Source organism: Gopherus evgoodei, chromosome 4 (assembly GCF_007399415.2).
Source record: "Gopherus evgoodei ecotype Sinaloan lineage chromosome 4, rGopEvg1_v1.p, whole genome shotgun sequence".
Classification (NCBI taxonomy): domain Eukaryota; kingdom Metazoa; phylum Chordata; order Testudines; family Testudinidae; genus Gopherus; species Gopherus evgoodei.
The window spans coordinates 60,485,338-60,509,452 of record NC_044325.1 but is presented as its reverse complement, the minus strand read 5'-3'; the positions used below and the strand labels follow the sequence as shown (position 1 = coordinate 60,509,452).

At 43.8% G+C, this 24,115-nt stretch overlaps 1 protein-coding gene across 1 annotated transcript in view; it reads right to left on the bottom strand.

Annotated features, from left to right (window-relative positions):
- Positions 1-24,115, bottom strand: part of RYR3 (ryanodine receptor 3) — a 607,531-nt gene that overhangs the window by 377,237 nt on the left and 206,179 nt on the right. The window contains 2 exon segments of the mRNA XM_030559417.1: positions 14,819-14,923; positions 15,163-15,379. Of these exon segments, the coding sequence (XP_030415277.1) occupies positions 14,819-14,923; positions 15,163-15,379 (322 nt within the window).

The following is a 24,115-nucleotide window of genomic DNA, read 5'->3' as shown; positions in this document are numbered from 1 at the left end:
CCTACAGGATCTTTATCAAACATTCTTCAAACTACAATGCCCACCTGATGAAGTGAAAAAACAGATTGACAGAGCAAGAAGGGTACCCAGAAGTCACCTACTACAAGACAGGCACAACAAAGAAAGTTACAGAACACCACTAGCCGTCACCCCCAGTCCCCAAATAAAACCTCTCCAGCGCATCAAGGATCTACAACCTATCCTGAAGGACGATCCATCACTCTCACAGCCCTTGGGAGAGAGGCCAGTCCTTGCTTACAGACAGCCTCCCAACCCAAAGCAAATACTCACCAGCAACTACACACCACGCAACAAAAACACTAACCCAGAAACCAAACCCTGCAACAAACCCCGGTGCCAACTATGTCTGCATATCTATTCAAGGGACATCATCATAGGGCATAACCACATCAGCTAGACCATCAGGGGCTCGTTCACCTGCACATCTACCAATGCGATATATGACATCATGTGCCAGCAATGCCCCTCTGCCATGTACATCAGCCAGACTGGATAATCTCTATGAAAAAGTATAAATGGACACAAACCTGACATCAGGAATTATACCATTCAAAAACCAGTAGGAGAACACTTCAATCTCCCTGGTCACTCAATAACAGACTTAAAAGTGGCAATTCTTCAACAAAAAAGCTTCAAAAACAGAATCAAATGAGAAACTGCAGAACTGGAATTAATTTGCAAACTGGAGACCATCAAATTAGGCCTGAATAAAGACTGGGAGTGAATGGGTCACTACAAAAACTAAATCAATTTGTTAGTCTCTCAGGTGCCACAAGCACTCCTTGTTGTTTTTACAAAAACTAATTTCCCCTTGCTAAATACTTACACCTGTCAACTGTTTGAAATGGGCCACCGTGTTTACATTGGCCTCATTAACACTACAAAAGTGATTTCCACTTCTTCTTGTCAACTGTTGAGAATAGCCTACCTCCAACTTAAATTGAATTGGCTCGTTAGCACTGAACCCCCACTTGATAAGGCAACTCTCATCTTTTTGTATGCTGAGTATTTATACCTCCCTACTGTATGTTCCACTCCATGCATCTGATGAAGTGGGTTTTAGCCCATGAAAGCTTATGCCCAAATAAATTTGTTAGTCTGTACAGTGCCACAAGGACTCCTCATTGTTTTTACTGAGTAGATCATAGCTCATAACCTATGAGCTCCACACCAATGGTCTGAACACCACAATTCGAGACTTCCACTTTTCCCAGTACCGATGTCTTGGTACCAACGGACTTTGGATCCTCAGCTGGACCTTTTTCAGGATGTGAGAGGATTTCAACCTCTTTCAAGAATCCAATTCCTCCTGACTTCTTGTTCTATAGGAGGCCTTAACCCTTCTACAGCCCAGTGTATCCCACAATTCTGGACATCAGGATTGTTCTCTATCTGCAGCTCATGGAGGTAGATGGTTGTTTTGGCATCACACGTTCTAGCCCTGCCCCCTCTGCTCTCGTTTACTCCCAGGCTGTCTGCCTCCACAGCAGCAAACAGAGGCAGTTTCTTTTGCTCCTGCCCTTCCCTATTTTATCTTTTCTGCCCAGCTTTTTGGCACTGGGGAGCAGTGTTCTTCCTCCTTGGCATCCCTCCTTGGGTCAGTTAACCCTTTGAAGGGTTAATCCACCCTGAGCCTTTGCTGCAGTGCCTTGATGCTGGTCATCTGCCCTTCATGGGCAAGGCAGAGTGGCAAAAAAATTGGGACTGAGGGAAAGGGGAAGTACAGGAGAGCCAACTGCCAGCTCAAGTGGAAAGTGTTGGATAGGGAGCCTGGATTGAGGCCCCCTCAAGAGCAGAACAGATGACATTTCCTGTTGGCTTCTGTAGCAAATAGGTTGATCATTGGGATGCCCTAAGTTGTGAAATGACCCGGAGGACACTTGTCTTCAGGGACCACTCATGACTTGAGGAAAAATATCTGCCAAGATGACCCCTGAGATGATTCTGAACCCCAGGCAAGTGAATAATGTGGACCTCAATGCAGAACTACTACATCTCAATTACATCTAGGCAGAGCAACCTGGGGTGTGCTCCTTCTTGTTTGTTCATATAGTACATCACAGTGGTATTCTTTATAAGTATGTGAACCACTGAATCAATGATATGGTCCCAAAAAGCATAACATGCAGTGTAGATGGCCTGAAGCCTCTGCTCCAACCACAGTCCTGTGTACTTTCAGTGGCCCCCAGGTGCACCCCCCCAAGCAATCAGGGAGGTGTCGGTAACAAACGATCTGATTGGTGAGAGCTGGACAAAAGGAACACCTTGGCAAACATTCTCTGGATACATCCACCACTACAAGTAATCCAGGACCAGTGAAGGAATATGAATCAGTCTATCCATAACAGGGGACGGCAACCTTTCAGAAGTGGTGTGCCGAGTCTTCGTTTATTCACTCTAATTTAAGGTTTCGCATGCCAGTAATACATTTTAATGGTTTTTAGAAGGTCTCTCTCTACAAATCTATATATTATATAACTAAACTAGTGTTGTATTGTAAAATAAACAAGGTTTTCAAAATGTTTAAGAAGCTTCATTTAAAATAAAATTAAAATGTTGATCTTACACCGGCGGCCCGCTCAGCCAGTTACTGGTCTGGGGTTCTGTTCACCTAGGCCGGCAGTGGGCTGAGTGGGGCCTGTGAGTGGTACAGGGTTCAGGTCAGCGGGGGTATGTGCGTAGGGGGGTGCAAGGCTCAGGGCAGAGGGCTGGATATGTGTGTGTGTGTGTGTGTGGGTCAGGGCAGAGGGCTGGGTGACTGCCCCCCCCGAACCTCCAACCCCCCCACTGCTTGTCCCGACTACCCCCTCCTGTGACCCCACCCATTATCTAAGCCTCCCTACCCCTTGTCCCCAGACTGCCCCCCTAGGATCTTACCGCCTACCTGTCCCCAGACTGCCCCAACCCTTATTCACACCCCTGCACCCAGACAGAACCCCCTGGATTCCCATGCCTATCTAACCGCTCCCCATCCCCTGACAGGACCCCCAGAACTCTGGATCCATACAATGTCTCCCTGCTCCCTGCCTGCCCCAACTCCTCTCCACACCCCTACCTCCTGATATCCGCCCCCAGAACTCCCAACTCATCCAACTCCCTCAGCTCCTTGTCCCCTGACCACCCCCTCCAGAGACCCTAACTGCCCCCCAGGACCCTCCTTGCTCCCTGTCCCCTGACTGCCCTGACCCCTATCCACCTCCGCCCCCAACAGACTCCAGGACTCCCATGCCCCATCCAACCCCCTCTGATCCCTGACTGCTCCTTCCAGAGACCTCCGCCCCAATCACTCTCTCCCAGGATCCCACCCCCCCACATCCAACCCCCCCTGCTCCCTGATTGCCCCCATCCCGACCCTATACCCCTTACCATGAGGCTCCCTGCTCATCTGGAGCCCTACTGCCCTGCACGCAGCCCTGCTCCACCCCGCCCCTCAGAGCGCTGTGCGCAGGGCAGCAGGGCTCCGGATGAGCGGGGAGCGTCTTTCCCTCCCCATGGAGCCAAATGCTGCCCCACAGGAGTGCACAGCCCTGGCCCCCACAGCACTGCACCCGCAGCGGCAGGACTCCAGGGGAAGGGGGGGGAGGGGCCAGCGGCTTGCTGCACTCTGCCCAGCGCTCCGGCCCAGAAGCGCAGACCCTGTGGCTTGCCACTTTGGCAGGATTTTTAATGGCACGCTGGAGTCCAGACAGGCCCCAGCGTGCCATTAATAAATGGCTCGTGTGCCATCTTTGGCACACGTGCCATAGGTTGCCAACCCCTGATCTAGAAGGTGAAGAGTGAGACGGTAAACCATCCTAAACCACACTGGAAGAGGGTAAAGGTGCAACCTTGCAAACTGGACCTCCTGTGCACAAGTGACCCAAGAGCCTCAGACATGCCCAAACTGTCATGGAAGGCTGAGAGTGCAGACTGAGGCAAAGGTGGTGAATTGTCTGAAAACAATGGGTCAGCAGAAATGCTTTTGATGTAGTGGAATCTAACAGGGCCCCGCTGAACTCGCTTTTCTGAGTGGGAGCCAAGATTGACTTCCCAGAGTTTAGGATGCGACCAAGACAGTTGAGCAAGTATGGTGCTAACATGAGCAAGAACTTCCCCTCTAGATCTGCCCCTCAGTAGCCAGTCATCCAGATACAGGAATATGTGAATTCCCTTCTTCCTGAGATATGCAGTCATAATGAGCATGCATTTCATAAAAATCAGGGGAAAGAACAGAGGCTAAATGGAAGCATAGTGTAGTAAAAGTGATGCTCTGCCATAATGAAAAGAAGGAATTTTCTGTGGCTTAGTAAAATCACCATAGAAGGTGTCCTGAAGGTCCAGAGCAGCAATCCAGTCATTCTGGGATAATATGGAGAGAATACTCAATAGAGTGACCATTCAGAATCTCATGTACCTGATATATTTGTTGAGGCCAGGAAAGTCAAGAATGGATCTTACTCCTCTCTTGGATTTTGGTTTCAGAAAGAACTGGGAATAGAAGTTGTGACCACAGTGTTCCAGTGTATACTCCTCCTTCATGGCTCCCAAAGCCAGCAGAGAACAGACTGGCTCGAGGAGCAGTATTTCATGAGAGTGGTCCCGAAGAGGGACACAGAGGGAGAGTGGGGAGGTTTGGAGAGGAACTGGATGGCATAAGCCAATCTGATGGTGCTTAGGACCCAGCTGTTAATAGTGATTGAGCCCAAAGCAATGACAGGAACAATGCTTTGGATCAATGGACACTTGGAGTATGGCGGGGAAAGCATATGGATTGGCCAAACCCTGAGCCAGACTGCTTCCTCCAGTGAGACCTATATCCCTTTCTGGGTTAGTTCTGCTGTCTCGGAGAAGAGAATGGCTGGCAAAATGTATGCTGCAGATGATACTGTTGCTGCTGCTGTTGCTACTTCTGAATGCTGTAGTGGAGCCTTTTCACAGCCAGGGCGTACACCCCCAAGGACCACAGGACAACCCTGGAGTCTCTGAAGGAGTGTAGCATCTTGTCAGTCTTTTCCAAGAACAGTGTTTGGCCACTGAATGACAAATCCTCAATAACTTACTGGACATCAGGGGTAATGCCCAAATTTTGCAGCCAGGAAGCCTTCCTCATTTGATTGCAGAGGCCATCACCCTGGCCGAGATGTCTGCAATGTCTAGCGCAGACTACAAGGATATCTTAACCACCAAGCTGTCCTGAGTAACAAATGCCCAAAATTCCTCTTCCAAGACTTCATGCAGCTGGTCTATGAACTCTGACACATCTGACCAGTTAACAAAATTGTACTTGGACAGAAAGGCTTGTTGGTTAGCAATTCATATCTGTAAGGAAGAGGACGTGTAAATCTTCCTGTCCATGAGGTGCATGGTTGAGAGACCCTATCCTTGGGGGGGTGGACTTAAATCTGTCCTGCTGGGCTCTACCATTCACTGCAGTTACAACTATGGAATTTGGGGCTGGGTGGGAGTAAAACCCTTCAAATTCCTGCATAAGAAAGAAATAGCACTTTTCCATGCACTTAGTCACCGGCAGCACTGAAGCTAGCGTGCCTCAGAAGGCCTTAGGTGGTTCAAGGAGTGCATTGATAGGGAGGGTGACTCTCCCAGGGGAAGATAGTTACAGGATATTCACTCATTTGTGGGTGTTCTCTTGCAAGAACTCTGCTTGGGTCATGAGGGAAGCAGATGTATGCCACAAAAGGCTTTGGTATGCATTAAAATCCTCCACTATTAAAGGGAGGGATGAACAAGGCAGCATGGAATCATCCAGAGATGAAGACAAGGACGTTAACAGGGCTAAAGCCCAGGACTGATGGACTCAGATGAGATGAGTTTGGAGGCTCCACTGGGAGAATGACTGCCAGTGCCTGGGTCTGTGGTGGATTAATGGTCACCACGACAGACCTGATTGGTGATCTTGCCTTTTAGCGTGATGGCTAGCAGGACCTCTGTGACTACGGAGCATCCCACAGATTCCATGGAGGCCACTGGCATGGATAAAGCATTGGTGGCCAGAAGGCACCAGGCAGGTGCCTCTGTCCCAACCATAAGACATGTGCCAATCCCAATACCCATAACAGTCCATCGACAGCCCCTGATGCTGATCAGGCAATGTAGAGAGGGAGGATGACAACCTTAACTCAGACACCAAGGAGCCTTGGGAACCTGGGGATAAGGGCAGAGTGAGACCAGATGGAAGGAGTCAACAGTCTGACTCGTTCATTGCCCAGAACGAAGCGGGAAGTGGCGCTGCCAATGGAAGCAGTACCAAGCATGTTGGTTCCGGAAGCAGTGTCAACCCCAAAGTCAGCAGCGGTACTGAAACGTCTTATGGTGCCAATATTGAGGGAGGTGAAAGCTGCCTTGGTAATGTTTGCTGTATCGACTGCAGCAGTGCTGAGCTTCCCAATATCAATCCCAGTACTGGCCCTGCTTCCACAGCCTCTGGAAGGGGAACATTGGGGTGCAGTGCCAACAGACTCAAGGTTCAGCAGCTCAGTCAGTGAACAGGGTTGTAACTGATGCAATCCTGGCACGGTCCTGGACCAAAGGAGAGGTCAGAACTGACAGGCAGAGGAGGTCTGTAGCTGTCTGGTATGCTACTGACATGGAAACAGTCAATACCAGCATTGTTGGTACTGGACTCAGCGGATGTCCAGAGGCTGAAATCAGAATCAATGGTGCAGGATTTCTAACCTTCCTACTTGGTACCAGGGAAGGGTTAGAGGTACCTACACCATCCCATGGGCTGGCACCAACTCCAAACCAGTCCGTGCTTTTCCTGGGGGAGACAGAAGAGTCCCTGTGGGACCTTAACCAGTCTCAAATGATCTTATGCAACCTTTTCCTTGGCAAGGTCAACCAGGAACAGCACCTCTGTTTCTTTGGAGAGGTGCTTTCTTTGGAACACAAAGCAGCAGAACACTTGGAACTCCAGAGGTGATCTCCGACCTGACAAAGGTCGTAGTGCTGAAGCAGGCTGCATGGCCTATTTGAGCAGTTGCTGCTTTAGACAAAAGGTCCTGAGCCAAATGGTCCTTGAGTCCGTTTAAGTTTAAATTAATGGAGATATACCTATCTCCTAGAACTGGAAGTGACCCCAAAGGGTCATCAAGTCCAGCCCCCTGCCTTCACTAGCAGGACCAAGTACTCATTTTGCCCCAGATCCCTAAGTAGCCCCCTCAAGGATTGAACTCACAACCCTAGGTTTAGTAGGCTAATGCTCAAACCACTGAGCTATCCCCATTTCTTGAACAATCTGCAGATCACACAATGCTCTTTAATGTGTGCCATGCCAAAACAGAGCAAGAACTGCATGAGATAATTGCTTCCGCAGATGAAGGACAATGTTCAAACCCCGGTAAGGGCATCACCAAGAAAACTAAACCAATGCAACTAACCCTGAGGGTACTACTAACTATATACAACATGAGAAAAAAACTGAACTAGATGAAGTGTTCTGCGGTTAAGACCACACAGAGCTGCAACTCCAGCCATGGATGGTAAGAAGAGACCAGAGAGAGGGTCTGGAATGGAGAGCGGGTTGGGGACAGCACTGCCTTATGTATCCAGGGGAGGGACTATGTCCACTTTAGACTTGAATCTGACTAACAGGGAATAACTGGCTGTGAATCTGAAGGATGAAGGCAATCTGGCTGAAAGTGATCATGTAATGATAGATTTCATGATTCTAAAGAAAGGAAGGAGGGAAAGCAGCAAAACAAGGACAAGAGAGCTCAGGAATGTTGGCAGTTTCTCAAGGAGATGATATTAAAGGCACAACTGCAAACTATACCAATGTAAAGAAAATATAAGAAGAATAGTAAGAGACCAATATGGCTCCATCGGGAGCTCTTTAATTACTTGAAAATCAAAAAGGAATCCTACAAAATATGGAAACAAGACCAAATTGCTAAGGAGGAATACTGAAGAATAGCACAAACAAAATCAGAAAGGCTGAGGTACAAAATGAGTTACACCTATGTCATAAACAGATAGCTAAGGGTTAATGTCTCTTTCACCTGGAAAGGGGTAACAAACAACATCTGACCAGAGGACCAATCAGGAAACAAGACTTTTTCAAATCTGGGTGGAGGGAAGTTTTGGGTTTGAGTCCTTTGTTCTTGTTCTGTTCTCTTTCTCGGCTCTGGGAGTGACCACCGGAATCTCCAGGCTTTCTAATCTTCTGTTTCCAAGTTGTAAGTACAAGGATAGTAAGACAATAGGTTTATATTATTTTTTTTTGTATTTACATGTTTGTAGTTGCTGGAGTGTATTCTTTTTGGATAAGGCTGTTTATTCATTTTTCTTTTAAGCAATTGACCCTGTATATTGTCACCTTGAAATAGAGACCCTTTTATGTCCTTTTTCATTCTTTTTATATAAAGCTTTCTTTTTAAGACCTGTTTGAGTGTTTTTCACTGCTTAAGGCTAAGAAAGGAAGGGAGGGGGAAAATCTCTTTGTGTTAGATTTACTAAGCCTGACTTTGCATACCCTCTGGGTGAGGGGGGAGAGAGATTAGATCTCTCGGTACTTGTGTTTCAAGGACTTGAAGCAGGGAGTATCCTAGGGGAAATCTGGGAGGTGGTAAAGAGGGTGGAATCCCTTTGTTTAGATTCACGGAGCTTGAATCTGTATATCTCTCCAGGAACCTAGGGAAGGAACACCTGGAGGTGAGGAGGGGGAAGGGAAATGGTTTATTCCCCTTTGTTGTGAGACTCAAGGAATCTGAGACTCAAGGAGTCTTGAGGTCCCCCAGGGAAGGTTTTGGGGAGACCAGAGTGAGCCAGACACACTAATCTTCTGGCTGGTGGCAGCGATATCAGATCTAAGCTGGTAATTAAGCTTTGGAGGTCTCATGCTAGCTTCTCATGTTCTGAACTCTAAGGTTCAGATCTGAGTAGGAGAGTTAGGACAATCTAGCAGGGGATATAAAAGACAGTAAAAAGCGGCTCTTTAAATATATGATTCTCCACATAGTGGGAAAGGAGAGATAATAGCAAATAACATCAAGAAAATTGAGGTGTTTAATGCCTATTCTGCTTCAGTCTTCACTAAAGAGATTAATGTGACCAAATTCTCAACACAACTAATATTAACAACAATAGGGAAAGAACAGGTTAAAGAATATTTAGATACATTAGATGTATTCAAGTTGGCAGGGCCTGAAGAAATTCATCCTAGGTTACTTAATGAACTACCTGAAGCAATCTCAGACCCTTTAGTGATTATCTGTAATAACTCATGGAGCATGGGTGAGTTCCCAGAGAACTGGGGAACATAAGAACAGCCATACTGGGTCAGACCAATAGTCCATCTAGCCCAGTATCCTATCTTCTGGAAGTGGCCAGTGCCAGAAGCTTCAGAGGAATGAATAGAACAAGGCAATTATTGTGTAACCCATATTGGGATTCCCTCCAACACCCTTTTTCCAGTTGGCTTCCCAAGAACTCAGTTTGACTCTAAACTTCATCACTTAGGTATTTTTATTTGGCATACAGCAACGTTGAGTTGATCAGATTAAAATGGGATGGAGGTAGATGCACGGTACAACACAGCTCCAAAGTTCCAGATAAACTCTCCCTTTACAACTTTACACATTTTATTGCATTCACTATACATTGCATCACAAATTCTTGGACTGGATTGGTTACTTTGCAGAAACCAACCCCTGTACAGCATGTTCTGTTCACACATTGTCCACGTTCAACATTATTCTTTACCTCATCTTTACACTCCTGGTTTCTCTTGTCCATTGTTTTCTTGTTCATAGAAAATGGTTCCCTGGGCATTCCCCCTCTTATCTTAGCTAGCTCAGACATTATCTTTTAGCTTACTGACCCATTTACTTATCTGAGCAAAAACATTCTGTTTTCAGCCCTATTATTTATTTATCTCCTTAACCCTGTCTTCCAAAGAATGAGCCCCCTTGCCCATACCTTCAATTACTCATGTCAAGCCAGACCTGGCCTATCTACATTCCACTGCCTTCCCTCTGCACCCTTTTCTACATAATTCATCCTCTGTCAATCAGTCCGAGCTTCTAACAGTTGGATTTTTAGCGACAGCTGGAGCTGAGGTTGCATCCCTGATCATGCATCCCTGATTGCCATTGATGGACCTATTGTCCAGTTATACCAGAAGGAGTATAGGAGTCACTGGATGTGATTTATTTAATCCACAACTTTATTAACAACTGTCTGGGAGTACCTGGAAGATAAAAGTGTAAACTGCAGGTAACCCCATGATCATTTCAATATCTACCTGGGGGGCCTTTGTCAGCTCCGCCCCTCCCCCCTTTTCATCCTGATCCCCAGCTAGCTCGCTGTTGGGACCTTACCATTCACCCCCACCAAATGAGGGTTAAGGTCAGCTATAAAGGAGGAGAGGAGTTGCCTCCCTGCTGTGTCTGTCATAAGAGCCCCAAACCCTAGCATTCCCACTCCTTTAGAAACATCTCTTTTAAATCCTTTATCAAATCATTTATTGGATCACTGTTGCCCTTCTCCACAGAGTACCTGCACTGGGCATCCACCCTATGCTTACATGCTGAGTTGCAACATCATAGGCTAACTCCCATTCCATGCTAGACCCAACTATGCCCCCTCTATTGGTCAATCTGATGGTGAGGGGAAAAATCCTTACTCCCCCCCACCCCTCTGAGAAAGCAGCAACTAGTGTAGTGCGTACAGCAGATCCTGACCAAACTTGGTATTTTGCCTCTTTCAAGGATGGGTGTTGGTCTGGGTGAAAAGGGGCTTCTTCTGCTTGGTTTGACACCTGTATACACCCACCCCTCTCTTCCAGTCACCTAGGGGGAATGAGTCAGTGATGCCTGTGCCTCTTTGTCCTTAAAGAGGAATACCCCTTTCCCCCAGCAAGCCAGACAATAGCCCACTGTTTAAGGTGTAGTGTGGTCATCCTCCATCAACTTTATCTACTTCGTTTTTTAATGCAGTTATATTTGTGGCATTCACATGTCCTTGCAATGAGTTCTAGAGGGTGGCTGTGCACTACATGAAGAAGAAAACTGTCCTTTTGTTTGTTTTAAACAACTGCCTACTAATTTTATTGCATAACCCCTAATTCTTGTGTTACGTGAAGGGGTAAACTATACTCCTCTATTCATTTTCTCCATACCATTCATGATTTTATAGACCTCTATCATATCCCCCCTCAGTCATCTCTTTTCCAATCTGAAGAGTCCCTTGTAATTGCTCCTTGTATGGATGCTGTTCCATACCCCCAATCATTTTTGTTACCCTTCTCTGTACTTTTTCCAATTTTAATGTATATTTTTTGAGATGGAAAAACCAGAACTGCACACAGTATTCAAGATGTGGGTGTACTAGGGATTTATGTAGTTGCATTATGATATTTTCTGTTTTATCATCTATCCTTTTCCTAATGGTTCCTAGCATGTTTTCCAGGACCTATCCACAACGACTCCACAATCTCTTTCTTGAGTGGTAAGAGCTGATTTAGACCCCACCATTTTATATAGTTGGGATTATTTTTTCCAATATGCAATACTTTGCACTTAACATTGAATTTCCTCAGTCATTTTGTCACCCAGTCATCCAATTTTGTGAGATCCATTTGTAACCCTGTGCAGTCACCTTTGGACTTAACTATCTTGAATAATTTTGTATCATCTTCAAACTTTGACACCTCACTGTGTATTCCTTTTTCCAGATCATTTATGGATATGTTGAACAATACAGACCCCCGTTACTGATCCTTGGAGGACTCCACTCTTTACCTCTCTCCATTGTGAAAACTGACCATTTATTCCTACCTTTTGTTTCCGATCTTTTAATTGTTACTATTCCATGAGAGGACTTTCCCTCTTATCCCATGACTAATTAGTTTGCTTAATAGCCTTTTGTGAGGGACCTTGCCAAAGGTTTTCTGAAAGCCCATATACTTGTTGGCATCTTCAAAGAATTCTAAAAGATTAGTGAGACATGATTTCCACTTACAAAAGCCATGCTGACTCTTCACTGACATATCATGTTTATCTATGTGTCTGATAATTCTGTTTTTTAATTATAGTTTCAACCAATTTTCCTGGTACTGAAGTTGGGTTTACTGGCTTGTAATTGCCAGGATCCCCTCAGGAGCCTTTTTAAAATATCAGCATTATGTTAGCTACTTTACAGTCTTCTGGTACAGAGGCTGATTTAAGCAATAGGTTAATATATCACAGTTATTAATTCTGCAATTACCTTCTGGTATTGGTGATTTATTATTGCTTAATTTATCAATTCATTCCAAAACCACCTCTACCGACACCTCAGTCTGGGACAGTTTCTCAGATTCATCACCTAAAAAGAATGGATCAGGTGTGGGTATCTCCCCCATTTCTGCAGTGAAGACTGATGAAAAGAATTTAGATTCTCCACAACAGCCTTGTCTCCCTTGCGTCACCTGTAACACTTCAATTGTCCAGTAGCCCCACTGACTATTTGGCAAGCTCCCTGCTTATGATGTACTTTACAAAATTGCTATTTGTTTTTGTCCTTTGCTAGTTCCTCTTTAAATTCTTTCTTGGACTGCTTTATTACACTTTTACACTTGACTGGCCAGAGTTTATTTTCCTTCCTATTTTCCTCACTAAGATTTGATTTCCAACTTTTAAAAGATGCCCTTTTTTCCTTAAACGTCTGGTTTACTCTGCTGTTTAGCCGTGGTGGCATTTTATTGGTCCTCCATGATTTTTTTTGGGGGGATACATTTAATTTGAGCCTCTATTACAGTGTTTTTAAATAGTCTCCATGTAGTTTGCAAGCATTTCACGCTCAGGTCTGTTCCTTTTAACTTCCATTTAACTAGATCCTCATTTTTCACTAGCTTTCCTTTTTGAAGTTAAATGCTACTGTGGTGGGTTTCTTGGTCACTTCTCCCTCTACAAAGATTTTTCAATTTAATTAAATTATGGCTGCTATTACCAAGAGGTTAATCTATATTCCCCTCTTGAACCAAACTCTAATCAAAGTAGCAGTTATTTACGATGTCTAGTAATTGTATCTCTTCCAGTGGTCGCATGTACCCAGTCAGTATGAGCAGGGCCAGCTCTAGCCATTTCGCCGCCCCAAGCACAGTGGCACGCCGCGGGGGGCGCTCTGCCGCTCGCCGGTCCCGTGGCTCCGGTGGATCTCCCGCAGGCGTCCCTGCGGATGCTCCACCTGAGCCGCAGGACCAGCGGATCCTCCGCAGGCACGCCTGCGGGAGGTCCACCGGAGCTGCCTGCCGCTCTCCAGGCAACCGGCAGAGCGCCCTACGCGGCATGCCGCCCCAAGCACGCACTTGGTGCACTGGGGCCTGGAGCCGGCCCTGAGTATGAGGAAAATTGAAATACCCCATTATTACCGTGCTTTCTGCTTTCGTAGCCTCTCTAATCTCCCTGAGAAATCATGTCTTTAAAGTTATCTTTGAAAATGGGACGAGCATCCAAAAGTCAGCCTAACTTTAATAGCGGGAAATATACTGAAACAAACTATTAAACAATCAAGTGGTAAGCACATTGAAGATAATAGAGTTATAAGTAATAGCCAACATGGATTTGTCAAGAACAAATCATGCCAAACCAACCTAATTTCCTTAAAAAAAAAGGATTACTGGCCTAGTGGATTGGGGGGAATCTGTAGACATATTACACCTTGATTTTAGAAAGACTTTTGACACAATTCCACATGACAGTCTCAAAAGAAAATTACCATAAAATGGATGCACAACTGATTGATAGACTGTACTCAAAGAATAGTTATCAATGATTCACTGTTAAACTGGGATGATATATGTAATGGGGCCTTATAGGGGTCTGTCCTGGATCTGGTACTATTCAATATCTTAATTTATGACTTGGAAAATAAAGTGGAGAATATGCTTATGAAATGTGTGGATGAAACCAAACTGGGAGAGGGTGCTAGTACTTTGGAGAAGAGGATTAGAATTCAAAATGGCCTTGACAAATTGGACAATAGGTCTGATATAAAAAAGGTGAAATTCAATAAAGATAAGTGAAAAGTACAACACCTAGGAAGGCAAAATCAAATGTACAACTACAAAATGGGAAATAACTGGCTAGGCAACAGTACTAATTAAAAGGATCTGTGGGTTATACTAGATCACAAACTGAATATGAATCAGCAATGTGATACAGTTGTAGAAAAGATCAATATCATTCTAGGGTGTATTAACAGGAATGTTGTATGCAAGACATGGGAAGTAACTGTCCCCACTGATGAGGTCTCAGGTGGAGCACTCTGTTTAGTTCTGGGTACAACACTTGAAGAAAAATATGGACAAAGTGGAGAGAGTCCAGAGGAGAACAATAAAAATTATAAAATTTTTAGAAAGCCTAACCTATGAGGAAAAACTGGGCAAGTTTAATCTTAGAAAAGAAAACTGAAGAGAGAGCTGAGCAGTGTCTTCAAGTACTTTAAGGGCTGTTATACAAAGGACAGTGATAAATTGTTCTCCATGTTCATTGAAAGTAAGACAAGAAGTAATGGGCTTAATCTGTAGCAAGGGAGATTTAGGTTAGATATTAGAAAAAACTTTTAAACTATAAGGATATTTAAGTACTGAACTAGGCTTCCAAGGGAGGTTGTAGAACCCCAGTCAGTGAAAGGTTTCAAGAACAAACTTAACAAACACCTATCAGCGATGAGCTAAGTATACTTGGTCCTGCTTCAGCACCGAGGACTGGACCTCTCAAGGTCCTTTCCAATCCTACATTTCTATCATTCTGTGATACAGTCTTAATTGTTGGTGGTACTACCAACTTCACATATAATAAGTACTCTCACTTCTTACCTTGCCATAGGTCCAGCCAAGCTCTATTTTATTCATTCCCCATAGTTCATGGATATTTTCAGCCAACTTGTCCCTGATCTTTTCAAGGTGAAGAGGCAAAGCAATCTAAGAAGAAAATATTTCAAGATTCAACAAGAGAGAAGAGACTCAGTAATGTCCAACTTTCCTAAAATACTTCAACTATAACAACTGACACCAAGATTATTTAACATATCATTAAATACTGTATTGCACACCAGTATATTGCTAAGAGAGGATACATGCTGGCCTAAATTTTTTAGTGCTCATTTTAAGATTCTGGGTAAGATGAATTTTATACTTCCATTATTGTAAAGTAGACATACCTGAGTGGTGTCTATCGGACAAGGGATGAAGGAAGCTTGGGAGAGGAATTGTGTTGTACCCAGCAAATCCCTAACTCCATCAGAATCTCTCTTATACACTTTTACTGGTTCCAATTTCATCTTCTCTTTTGGAAGCAAAGCTTCATAGCACGGAGCATACCCAGTGGGAGGCAGGAACTTAAACTCTCCGTGACGCCCACCCAGTAGGAAACGAACCCTATGCAATTTTGAATGAAAAAGTGCAACATTTAAATAACAGCCTATATTAACACAGCAAATGGGTCAATTGGAAACAAACTTCAATTTTGGTATCTTTTAAAAAATAGAAATCTATAAAGATTTTGATACAATACTTAAGTTTAAGAAATCCCTAAGAATTTATTAAGCACTAATGTTAGTTGATACTATATATAGTAAAAATATAAGTCTACAAACTAATTAAAATATTTATGCTTTGGTAAATGCAAAACTTGACTATTTAACTCAAATCTCTATTCCCAAATATATCTGTGTCATTCTTTAAATAAATATCTACATTTTGAGTGGGATTTTTAAAAGCAGGTAAGTGATTTAGAAGCACAATTCCAAGCTTCAATAGGACTTGTGCTCCAAAGTCACTGAAGAACTTTTGAAAATCCCACGCTAAATTATCAGCCTAAGCTTTCCTTTTATCTACGATGAACTGAGTAATCACAATAACCTTGTGCAACAACTAAACCAACAAAATTACTTCACTGCAAATATCATCATTGTAGGTTTGAGTCATGATCCTCATTGAAGTCTCTATTAACATAAATTGTTCTCCAGTTCTCCTCAGCCATATATTTTTAATGTAAATTTAAGAGTATGGTGGTAAATGAAATAAAGGTAGTAAAAGAAAAGCTACCAATGTACATGTGTGAACTGACCCCACATCAATAAGGACTAAAAGCAATAACCATCTACTGGCTGCTTGATTGAGTGGCCTGCATGAAATCAGTTAGTGTCTGCAGTTAATTTCATGGTGAACAGGTGTCCACACCATCAAAATACTATAAAAACTGATACTAATTGGCCCATTTGTTTGCAGTGCAAGGAAGAGGCTCGAGGCTGAACAATAGGTACGGAGAATGAACTACATATGCTGTATAACAACTGAAGATTAGTAGCAGGGCAATGTGAGCAAGACCATAATAATGTTGCTGATTTGTCTACACCTCTTTTGGGGATAAATAAAAATGTTCTACCTACAGGACCATCAGCCCAGCACCTTTCATGGATATTAAAATTCCTTTAAAAAAAAAAACCAAACAATGAAACACCTGATTCCCAACTAAGATGAAATATCAAAATAAACCTAAGAAACATTTTCATAGCTGGAAGATGCGTTTCAGCCAAATACATACATGCTCTGTTTCTGAAACCATATAATTCATTGAAATTAGATGTGCGAGTGTGTGTGTGGGTAGGGGTGTAGTGAGGCAGTGGGATATCCCACAGGCACGCGGAGGAACAAACCTCCCCTAGCACCAATGTGGGCAGAGCCAGTGTGTCCTATGCCAGCTCCCTAGAGGCCATGGCACAGGACAGGAAGTAGGAAAGCCACGCTGCAAAGTTCAGTTGAAAGCCAGCTGCCGGAGAGGCCAGATGCCTGTGGCCTAGCTCTGGATTGGGAAATGCCGGAGGGCCATGGCCAACCTGAGGACTGGCCAAGGCGGCCAACCTGAGGACTGGCCGGGCCAGCCACACCTACCCCTGGCCAGCTACCCCAAGGAGGAGCTGCGCCTACGCCTCGCCAGCTACCCCGAGGAGCAGCCAAGCCTACCCTTCGCTAGTTACCCAGAGGAACTGATGGTGCTGGAAACCATCGAGGATGCCAACCAAACCCAGATACCTTACAAGGGGGAGTCCGGAAGTAGCCAGGGGGCAGCCAACCCTGGCCTGGCCGCAGCAGGACCAGAACCAATGTCAGTGTGTTGCGGTCAGGCTCCCCAGCTGAGCAAGTCTTCTGCCGCTGCTAGGGCCCCAGGCTGGGATGCAGTGGAGCAGGTGGGCCTGCATCCCCCCTGCCACCCTACTCATGGGTGGAAGTCTCCCCTCACACCAGACGCTCAAAAGTCTGAGCTCCTGACTGTGTGTTTGCTGCTCCACCCTGACCTAGGGCCAGGGCTCATACTGAACTATTGGTTCAGCCCGTGCTTACTCGATCAGGGGAGAGCAAATTATGGCCCATGGGCCAGATCCAGCCTATCAGGGCTTTGGATCCTGCCCATGGGATTGCCAGCCCCATGGTGTAGCAGGGCTAAGGCAGGCTCACTGCTGCATCACTCCTGGAAGCAACTGGCATCACATCCCTACAGCCCCAGAAGGGAGGAGGGGCAAGAGGGCTCTATGCGCTGCCCTTGCCTGCGGGTACCACCCCTGAAGCTCCTATTGGCTTCGGTTCTCTGTTCCCTGCCAATGGGAGCTGCGGGGGGCAGTGCCTGCAGGCGAGGGCAGCGCATAGAGCCCTCTGCTCACCCCCATCCCCAGGGGCCGCAGGAACATGGTGCCAGCCACTTCCAGGAGTGGCACACGGCCTGGGCAGGCAGGCAGGCAGGCAGGGAGCCTGCCTTAGCCTTGCTATGTGCCACTCAAAGTAAGTGGTACCGAGCTGGAGCCCGCACCCAGAACCCCTCCTGCACTCCAACCCCCTACCCTGAGCCCCCTGTCGCACCCCAACCTCCTGCCCTGAGCCCCCTCCCGCACTCTGCACCCCTTCCTACACCCTAACCCCCTGTCCTGAGCCCCTACTCCCTGCCCTGAGACCCCTCCAGCACTCTGCATCCTCTCCTGCACCCAACACCCTGCCCTGAGCCCCCTGCAACATCATGCACCCCTCATGCATCCCAACCCCCTGCCCAGAGCTGCCTCCCGTACCCAACCCCCTGCCCGGAGCCGCCTCCTGCACCCTGCACTCCTGCCTGCATCCCAACCCCATGCTCCAGCCCTACATTAATGGCCCTGCATGCAATTTCTTCACCCAGATGTGGCCATCAGGCCAAAAAGTTTGCCCGCCTCTGTACTCGATTAATAATAAAGCCTTCCTAATTGTTTCATTCATGCTTATGTCTATGGACAATGAAAATTGGATAACAAATCTTACTGTTAACACTACCTCTTAATTTTGTTGATACCATAAAACCATAAATTCAATGAAACCATCACCCTATTTAAAATGTAGCTGATTATTTTATCACTAATCAAAAACATTGCTGATATAGTAACTGAAGCAATGTATACAAAGGCTACAAATATAAAGTATTTCTTTATGGGTGGATTCTCTACAAAACTCATGCTATTTAGTGTAAGACAATTACATTCTTCACAGATGAATATTTATCTCAGCAACAATCCCTGACAAATTGATCACTATAAGCTGTAAATAATTAGGTTAATAAGTAACCAGAACCAAGGTTAGTTGACAATAAAAGAAAACAAACTGCAACATTACCACCAATGAATTTTGGAATATTGTGACTGTTATAGATATTTAAGTGTTAGTTTAAAAAAGTTTTTCAATATAGCTAAGATGGTACAGAATTTAACTGTAATTAGAAAGAGATGTAATAGCATTAAAAGGCATGAGTTATAATACAAATCATAAGCACTACAAGAGTAATATATAAGAACTAGTCAATATTTTTCATAAATCAAAGCTATTATTCTAAACTCACAGTTTTACCATATAAAATACAATGCAGACTCAACAATCTAAGTTTAACACCTTATTTTCACTTTTATATAGGAATTTTCATATTGGTGAAAAGACAAAAAAGAATGAATAAGAAACAGCAATTTGCTGTACTCAGCTCATGAGGCTCAAACCAACTCCCAGTGAAGTCTGTGGGATCTGGAGCAGACCCTTATTGTAGACACACCTATTTATCTAAGAGCTTTCCTGCTTGTACTTCAGCTTCTCTTGCTTTATCATGCAGTATCATCACATGTCTGCATTTAAAGCAACACAATCTTTTGTCACAGAACTATTATTTTGCAAATTCAGTATTATGACTTCACTGAAGGATCACACAAGAGGAAAAAATGGACAGTCAAATTTATTTTAATCTATAGAGATAACTGGTAATTAGGAAAAGAGAAAGGAATAGTACTTTCTATTATTTTAGGCAAATAATCCAATGACTAACAAATAAAGGCAGCTGCAGTGAGTAATTTGTATATTAGTATCAGTGCTACTGGATGACTATTCTAAGTATAAACACTGTCAAGATTCTCAGAGGTTTTATATGGGTCATCTTTTGTAATGGCATGTGGGGCAGAGAGAAAGAAAGAATATTTTTAAGGAGGTAAATGTTGTCAATTCAGAAGGACTCCAAAAGGGAACAAAATGGATTGACTAAAAGTTCCAAAACTATGATTATTGCTACTATTTGCACAATGGCAGGGATTTTACAGACACATAAAAGGATACAATACCTGCCCTAAAGATATAATAACCTAGGAAGCTCACTGGTATTATGTGACAACAGATGCACAGATAAAGATTTTGTGGAAAATGTTGAAATTTTCTGATGAGAAAAAATATCCCCCTCTCTCCCCAGTTTCTGGTTTTCAAAACTTAAGGTTTTTCAGTCATGGGGTTCTTCCCCTTCTCTTTTTTTGGTCTTTCCCCCATTTATTCTTTTCTCTCCATGTTGTCACTGAAAAAAGGAAGTAAAGAAAGTGAATGGGTAGAAAAAACCTACTGAAAAACATAAATATTTCAGATTTTCAGTTTTTTTTAATAGAAAAAGTCAGAAAACTTGAACAAGCAAAACGTCTATCAAAAACTTGTGTTTCACAAAAGGACATTTTTTGTTATAGAAGGTTTGGATGAAAAATATTTAACCAACTCTAATAAAGTGCTGGGAGCTGTAGAACTACAGGCATACTAACACCCTCCAGTGTTAGCTAAAACTAGCACTTTCACTTTTCATAGATTCATACAGTTTAAAACTAGTCAGGACCATTAGATTATCTAGTCGGACTTTTTAAGGTACTTATATATTTTCATCAAGTCATCTCTCAATCTTATTTTTAATACTCAAAACAGATTGAACTCTAAGTCTCTCACTGCAAGTCATTTTCTCTATTCTTTGAATAACTTTTGTGGCTCTTTTCTGTACCATCTACAATTTAAAATTCTTTTAAAATTGAGGACACCACAGCTGGATGCGGTATTATTATTTATTTGTATTTCTGTTGCAACTAAGAGTCCTAGTCATCAGAAGTGGATTTGGGTTTAGTGGGGCCCCTGGGCCAGAGCAAGTGTGGCCCCTCCCCATCCCTTCCACCTGAAGTCATCTCCCTGACACGCTCTGCTTGCCCAGTCTTCCATCCGGGAAGCAGGGTTGGGGCACAGGGGCTTGCTCTGCTCTTATTATTAATGATCTGGATGATGGGATGGATTGCACCCTCAGCAAGTTCGCAGATGACACTAGGCTGTGGGGAGAGGTAGATATGCTGGAGGGTAGGGACAGGATCCAAAGTGACCAACACAAAAAATCTGATGAGGTTCAATAAGGACAAGTGCAGAGTCCAGCACTTAGGACGGAAGAATCCCATTCACCACTACAGGCTGGTAACTGACTAGCTAAGCAGCAGTTCTGCAGAAAAGGACCTGGGGATTACAGTGGATGAGAAGCTGGATACAAGTCAGAAGTGTGCACTTGTTGCCAAGACGGCTAACGGCATATTGGGTTGCATTAGTAGGAGCATTGTCAGCAGACTGAGGGAAGTGATTATTCCCCTCTGTTCGGCACTGTTGAGGCCACATCTGGAGTATTGTGTCCAGTTTTGCTTCCCACTTCCTCCTAGATAGGATGTGGACAAATTGGAGAGAGTCCAGTGGAGGGCAACAAAAATGATTAGAGGGTAGGGTGCATGACTTATGAGCAGAGGCTGAGGAAACTGGGCTTGTTTTGTCTGCAGAAGAGAAGAGTGGGGGGGGGGAGATTTGATAGCAGCCTTCAACTACATGAAGGGGGGTTCCAGAGATGATGGAGCTAGGCTGTTCTCAGCAGTGTCAGATGACAGAACAAGAAGCAATGGTCTCAAGTTGCAGTGGGAGAGGTCTAGGTTAGATATTAAGAAAACTTATTTCACTAGGAGGGTGGTGAAGTACTGGAATGGGTTACCTAGGGAGGTGGTAGAATCTCCTTCTTTGGAGGTTTTTAAGGCCTGGCTTGACAAAGCCCTGGCTGGAACAATTTAGTTGGTGTTGGTCCTGCTTTGAGCAGGGGGTTGGACTAGATGACCTCCTGAGGTCTCTTCCGACCCTAATCTTCTATGATTCTATGCTCTGCCCATCCAGTGCTCCATCCAGGGAGTGGGTTTAGGGCACTGGGGCCTTCCCCGCTGCACCCATCCACCCAGTGCTCCTGCGGGGAAGTGGGGCAAACCCTAGCACCCTGACCCCACTCCCCGGATAGAGCACTGGGTGGGAAGAGCGGGGCAATCCCCCGTGCCCCAACCCCACTGCCTGGATGGAGTGCCAGGTGGGTGTGTGAAGTCCTCACACCCTGACTCTGCTCCCTGGCAAGAGTGCTGGGCGAGCAGAGCGGGTCAGGGCATGGGGGGTGCCCATTTTTCTAGGTAACCCCAATTGGCCAGGGCCCCTGGGCACGGGCCCCAGTGGCCAATCCGCCACTGCTGGTCATGGACCAAGACCCTACTGTGCTAGGCATATTTCATTATCAGTTTCATACCAGTGCCATATACACAGAGGTAAAATCACCTTATTAGTCCCTTGTTTATACATCCAAGGGTCACATCTGCCCTTTTTCTCACACTTTTGCACTAGGAGCATGCGTTCAGTTGCTTATCCATTCTGACCCCCTAAATCCTGTAAGTATGGCCTATGTTTCTTGTTCTATATGTAAAAATTTACATTTTGCTGTGTTAAAACATATTTTGTTTGAATGGACCTAGATTACCACGTGATCTAGACTGCTCTGAATAACTGCTCTGTCTTCATCAGTATTCAACACTCTGCAGAAGATATAAAAATTGGCAAATTTAATCAGCAGTAATTTTATATTTACTTCAAGATCATTGACAAAAATGTTGAATTCCTAAAGAACCCCACTAGAAATATCTCCATTTGATGATGATTGTCCACTGACAACTACATTTTGAGTTTAGCCAGTTCTTAATCCATTTAACTTATGTTTTACTGATGTTGCATATGCTTTACTGATATCACATAGTCCTAATTTTTAAATCATAATGTTGTGTTGTAGTAAATCAAACATCTTAGAAAAGTTTAAGTAAATTATACCTATGAAGTTACCTTTATCAACCAAACTTTTATCTCTCTTTTACTTTTATCCCATGCATATGTGTGAATGGCTTTGTAATGAACTATGGATTATATTATATTATATTATTTTATACCCAACACACTCCTAACCCTTTTCCATGATAGGCCAATCTGGCAAATTAGAAACAAAAGTGTGACAGGTGCCTGTTCCCATACAGTTACAATGACAGAGAGTGAGGCAGATTCAGAAAGAAGAAAAAAGAACAAAAAAGATGTATGAGAAAAGTAATAAGCTGCAGCTGGAGACAGAACAACAGTGGAATGAGAACAGAGACTATCCAAAACCTTTCCCCCCCTACAAACTTAAACATCATTCAAGAATTCACATCTACCAGGTTCCATCCTTTTTTTCCTATATAGTGTTTTCACTTCTATGGCTTTCTTCTAATTTTGCTGTGCTTCTCTTTTCTTCTCTCTCTCTCTCTCTCTTTTTTGTTCCTTTTCCTGCATTCCTATTCTCCTCTAGCTTTTTTACTGCTCTTTTCTTCTTTGTTTTTACTTTCACTCTACTTCTGTTCATTTCAGCTTGCGTGCATCCCCTTTTCCTTCCTATCCGCTTTCATTGAACACATGAAGAATGAGTGCAAGCATCAGAAAATTAGTTATATCTGATGCTGGTATTCCTTCCTTCCAGGTTCATTTACTGCACTACATTGTCAGCATTAAATCACCATCCTACCTGTATTTAGCAGCCCTGTTGTAATTCTGAGGTTAAAGCCTGAAATTGTTTCTCACTCACAGAACTGATCTCTGTGTAGGAAAGGGGGTGAACATCTTTATGGGAAAATTTCCACTAGCACTTTGCTCTTGCTAAAGGGGAGACCACTGTCATCAACATGGCATGTTTCATAAGATCTTCCAACATATTTTCCTTAATGTAGATATTCCCATTACAATGGCCTATCTCCATTCACTTTAAGTTAATGAAAAATAATTTATGAAGGATTTTTTTTTTATTTCTTGGTTTCTCAATTTCTGTTTTTAATTCATTGAGATAGCATAGATAAACAGTGAACAGGATTTCTGATTCTGGCATAATATTACCTACTAATAGTATATTAGAAACAGATGAGCTTCTTGATTTGCAGTTTATTCAAAAGGTTAAGTAAATGATTTAGCCAATAGAGAACATAGAACATTGTCAAAAATCTTAGAATTGGACAAGTTGGACATATTTTTCTAAAATATATTCCTCAATATCCCAGACAGCTGCGATTACAGCTCTATCCATTATACATGATTTTTCTAGGATGAATGATAAGAATATGTCAAATAGCTAATATTATTCTGTGTTACAGAATAGGTCTGAGAAACAGATTGCCTTGTGGTATCAGGGCATCTCACCTGTTCAGCTACTAAACGCACAAGGCACTTATCTCTAAACATGTTGACTCTTCATGTCAAAACATCTGGACCCTCTAGTTTCTCAGATCCTCTGATCAGCTGTGATATATATAAATGTTTTAGAAAGCTAATTTTAATTTAGCCTCAGACTTCACTTCCGTCACTTCATGCTATCTTAAACAGAGATTAAATGAATCTGAATAAATTTAAAGAAACTGAGTTCTCAAGACAGTGGTGCTGGTTAAATCCCTTCCTTGATTATCTGAATTC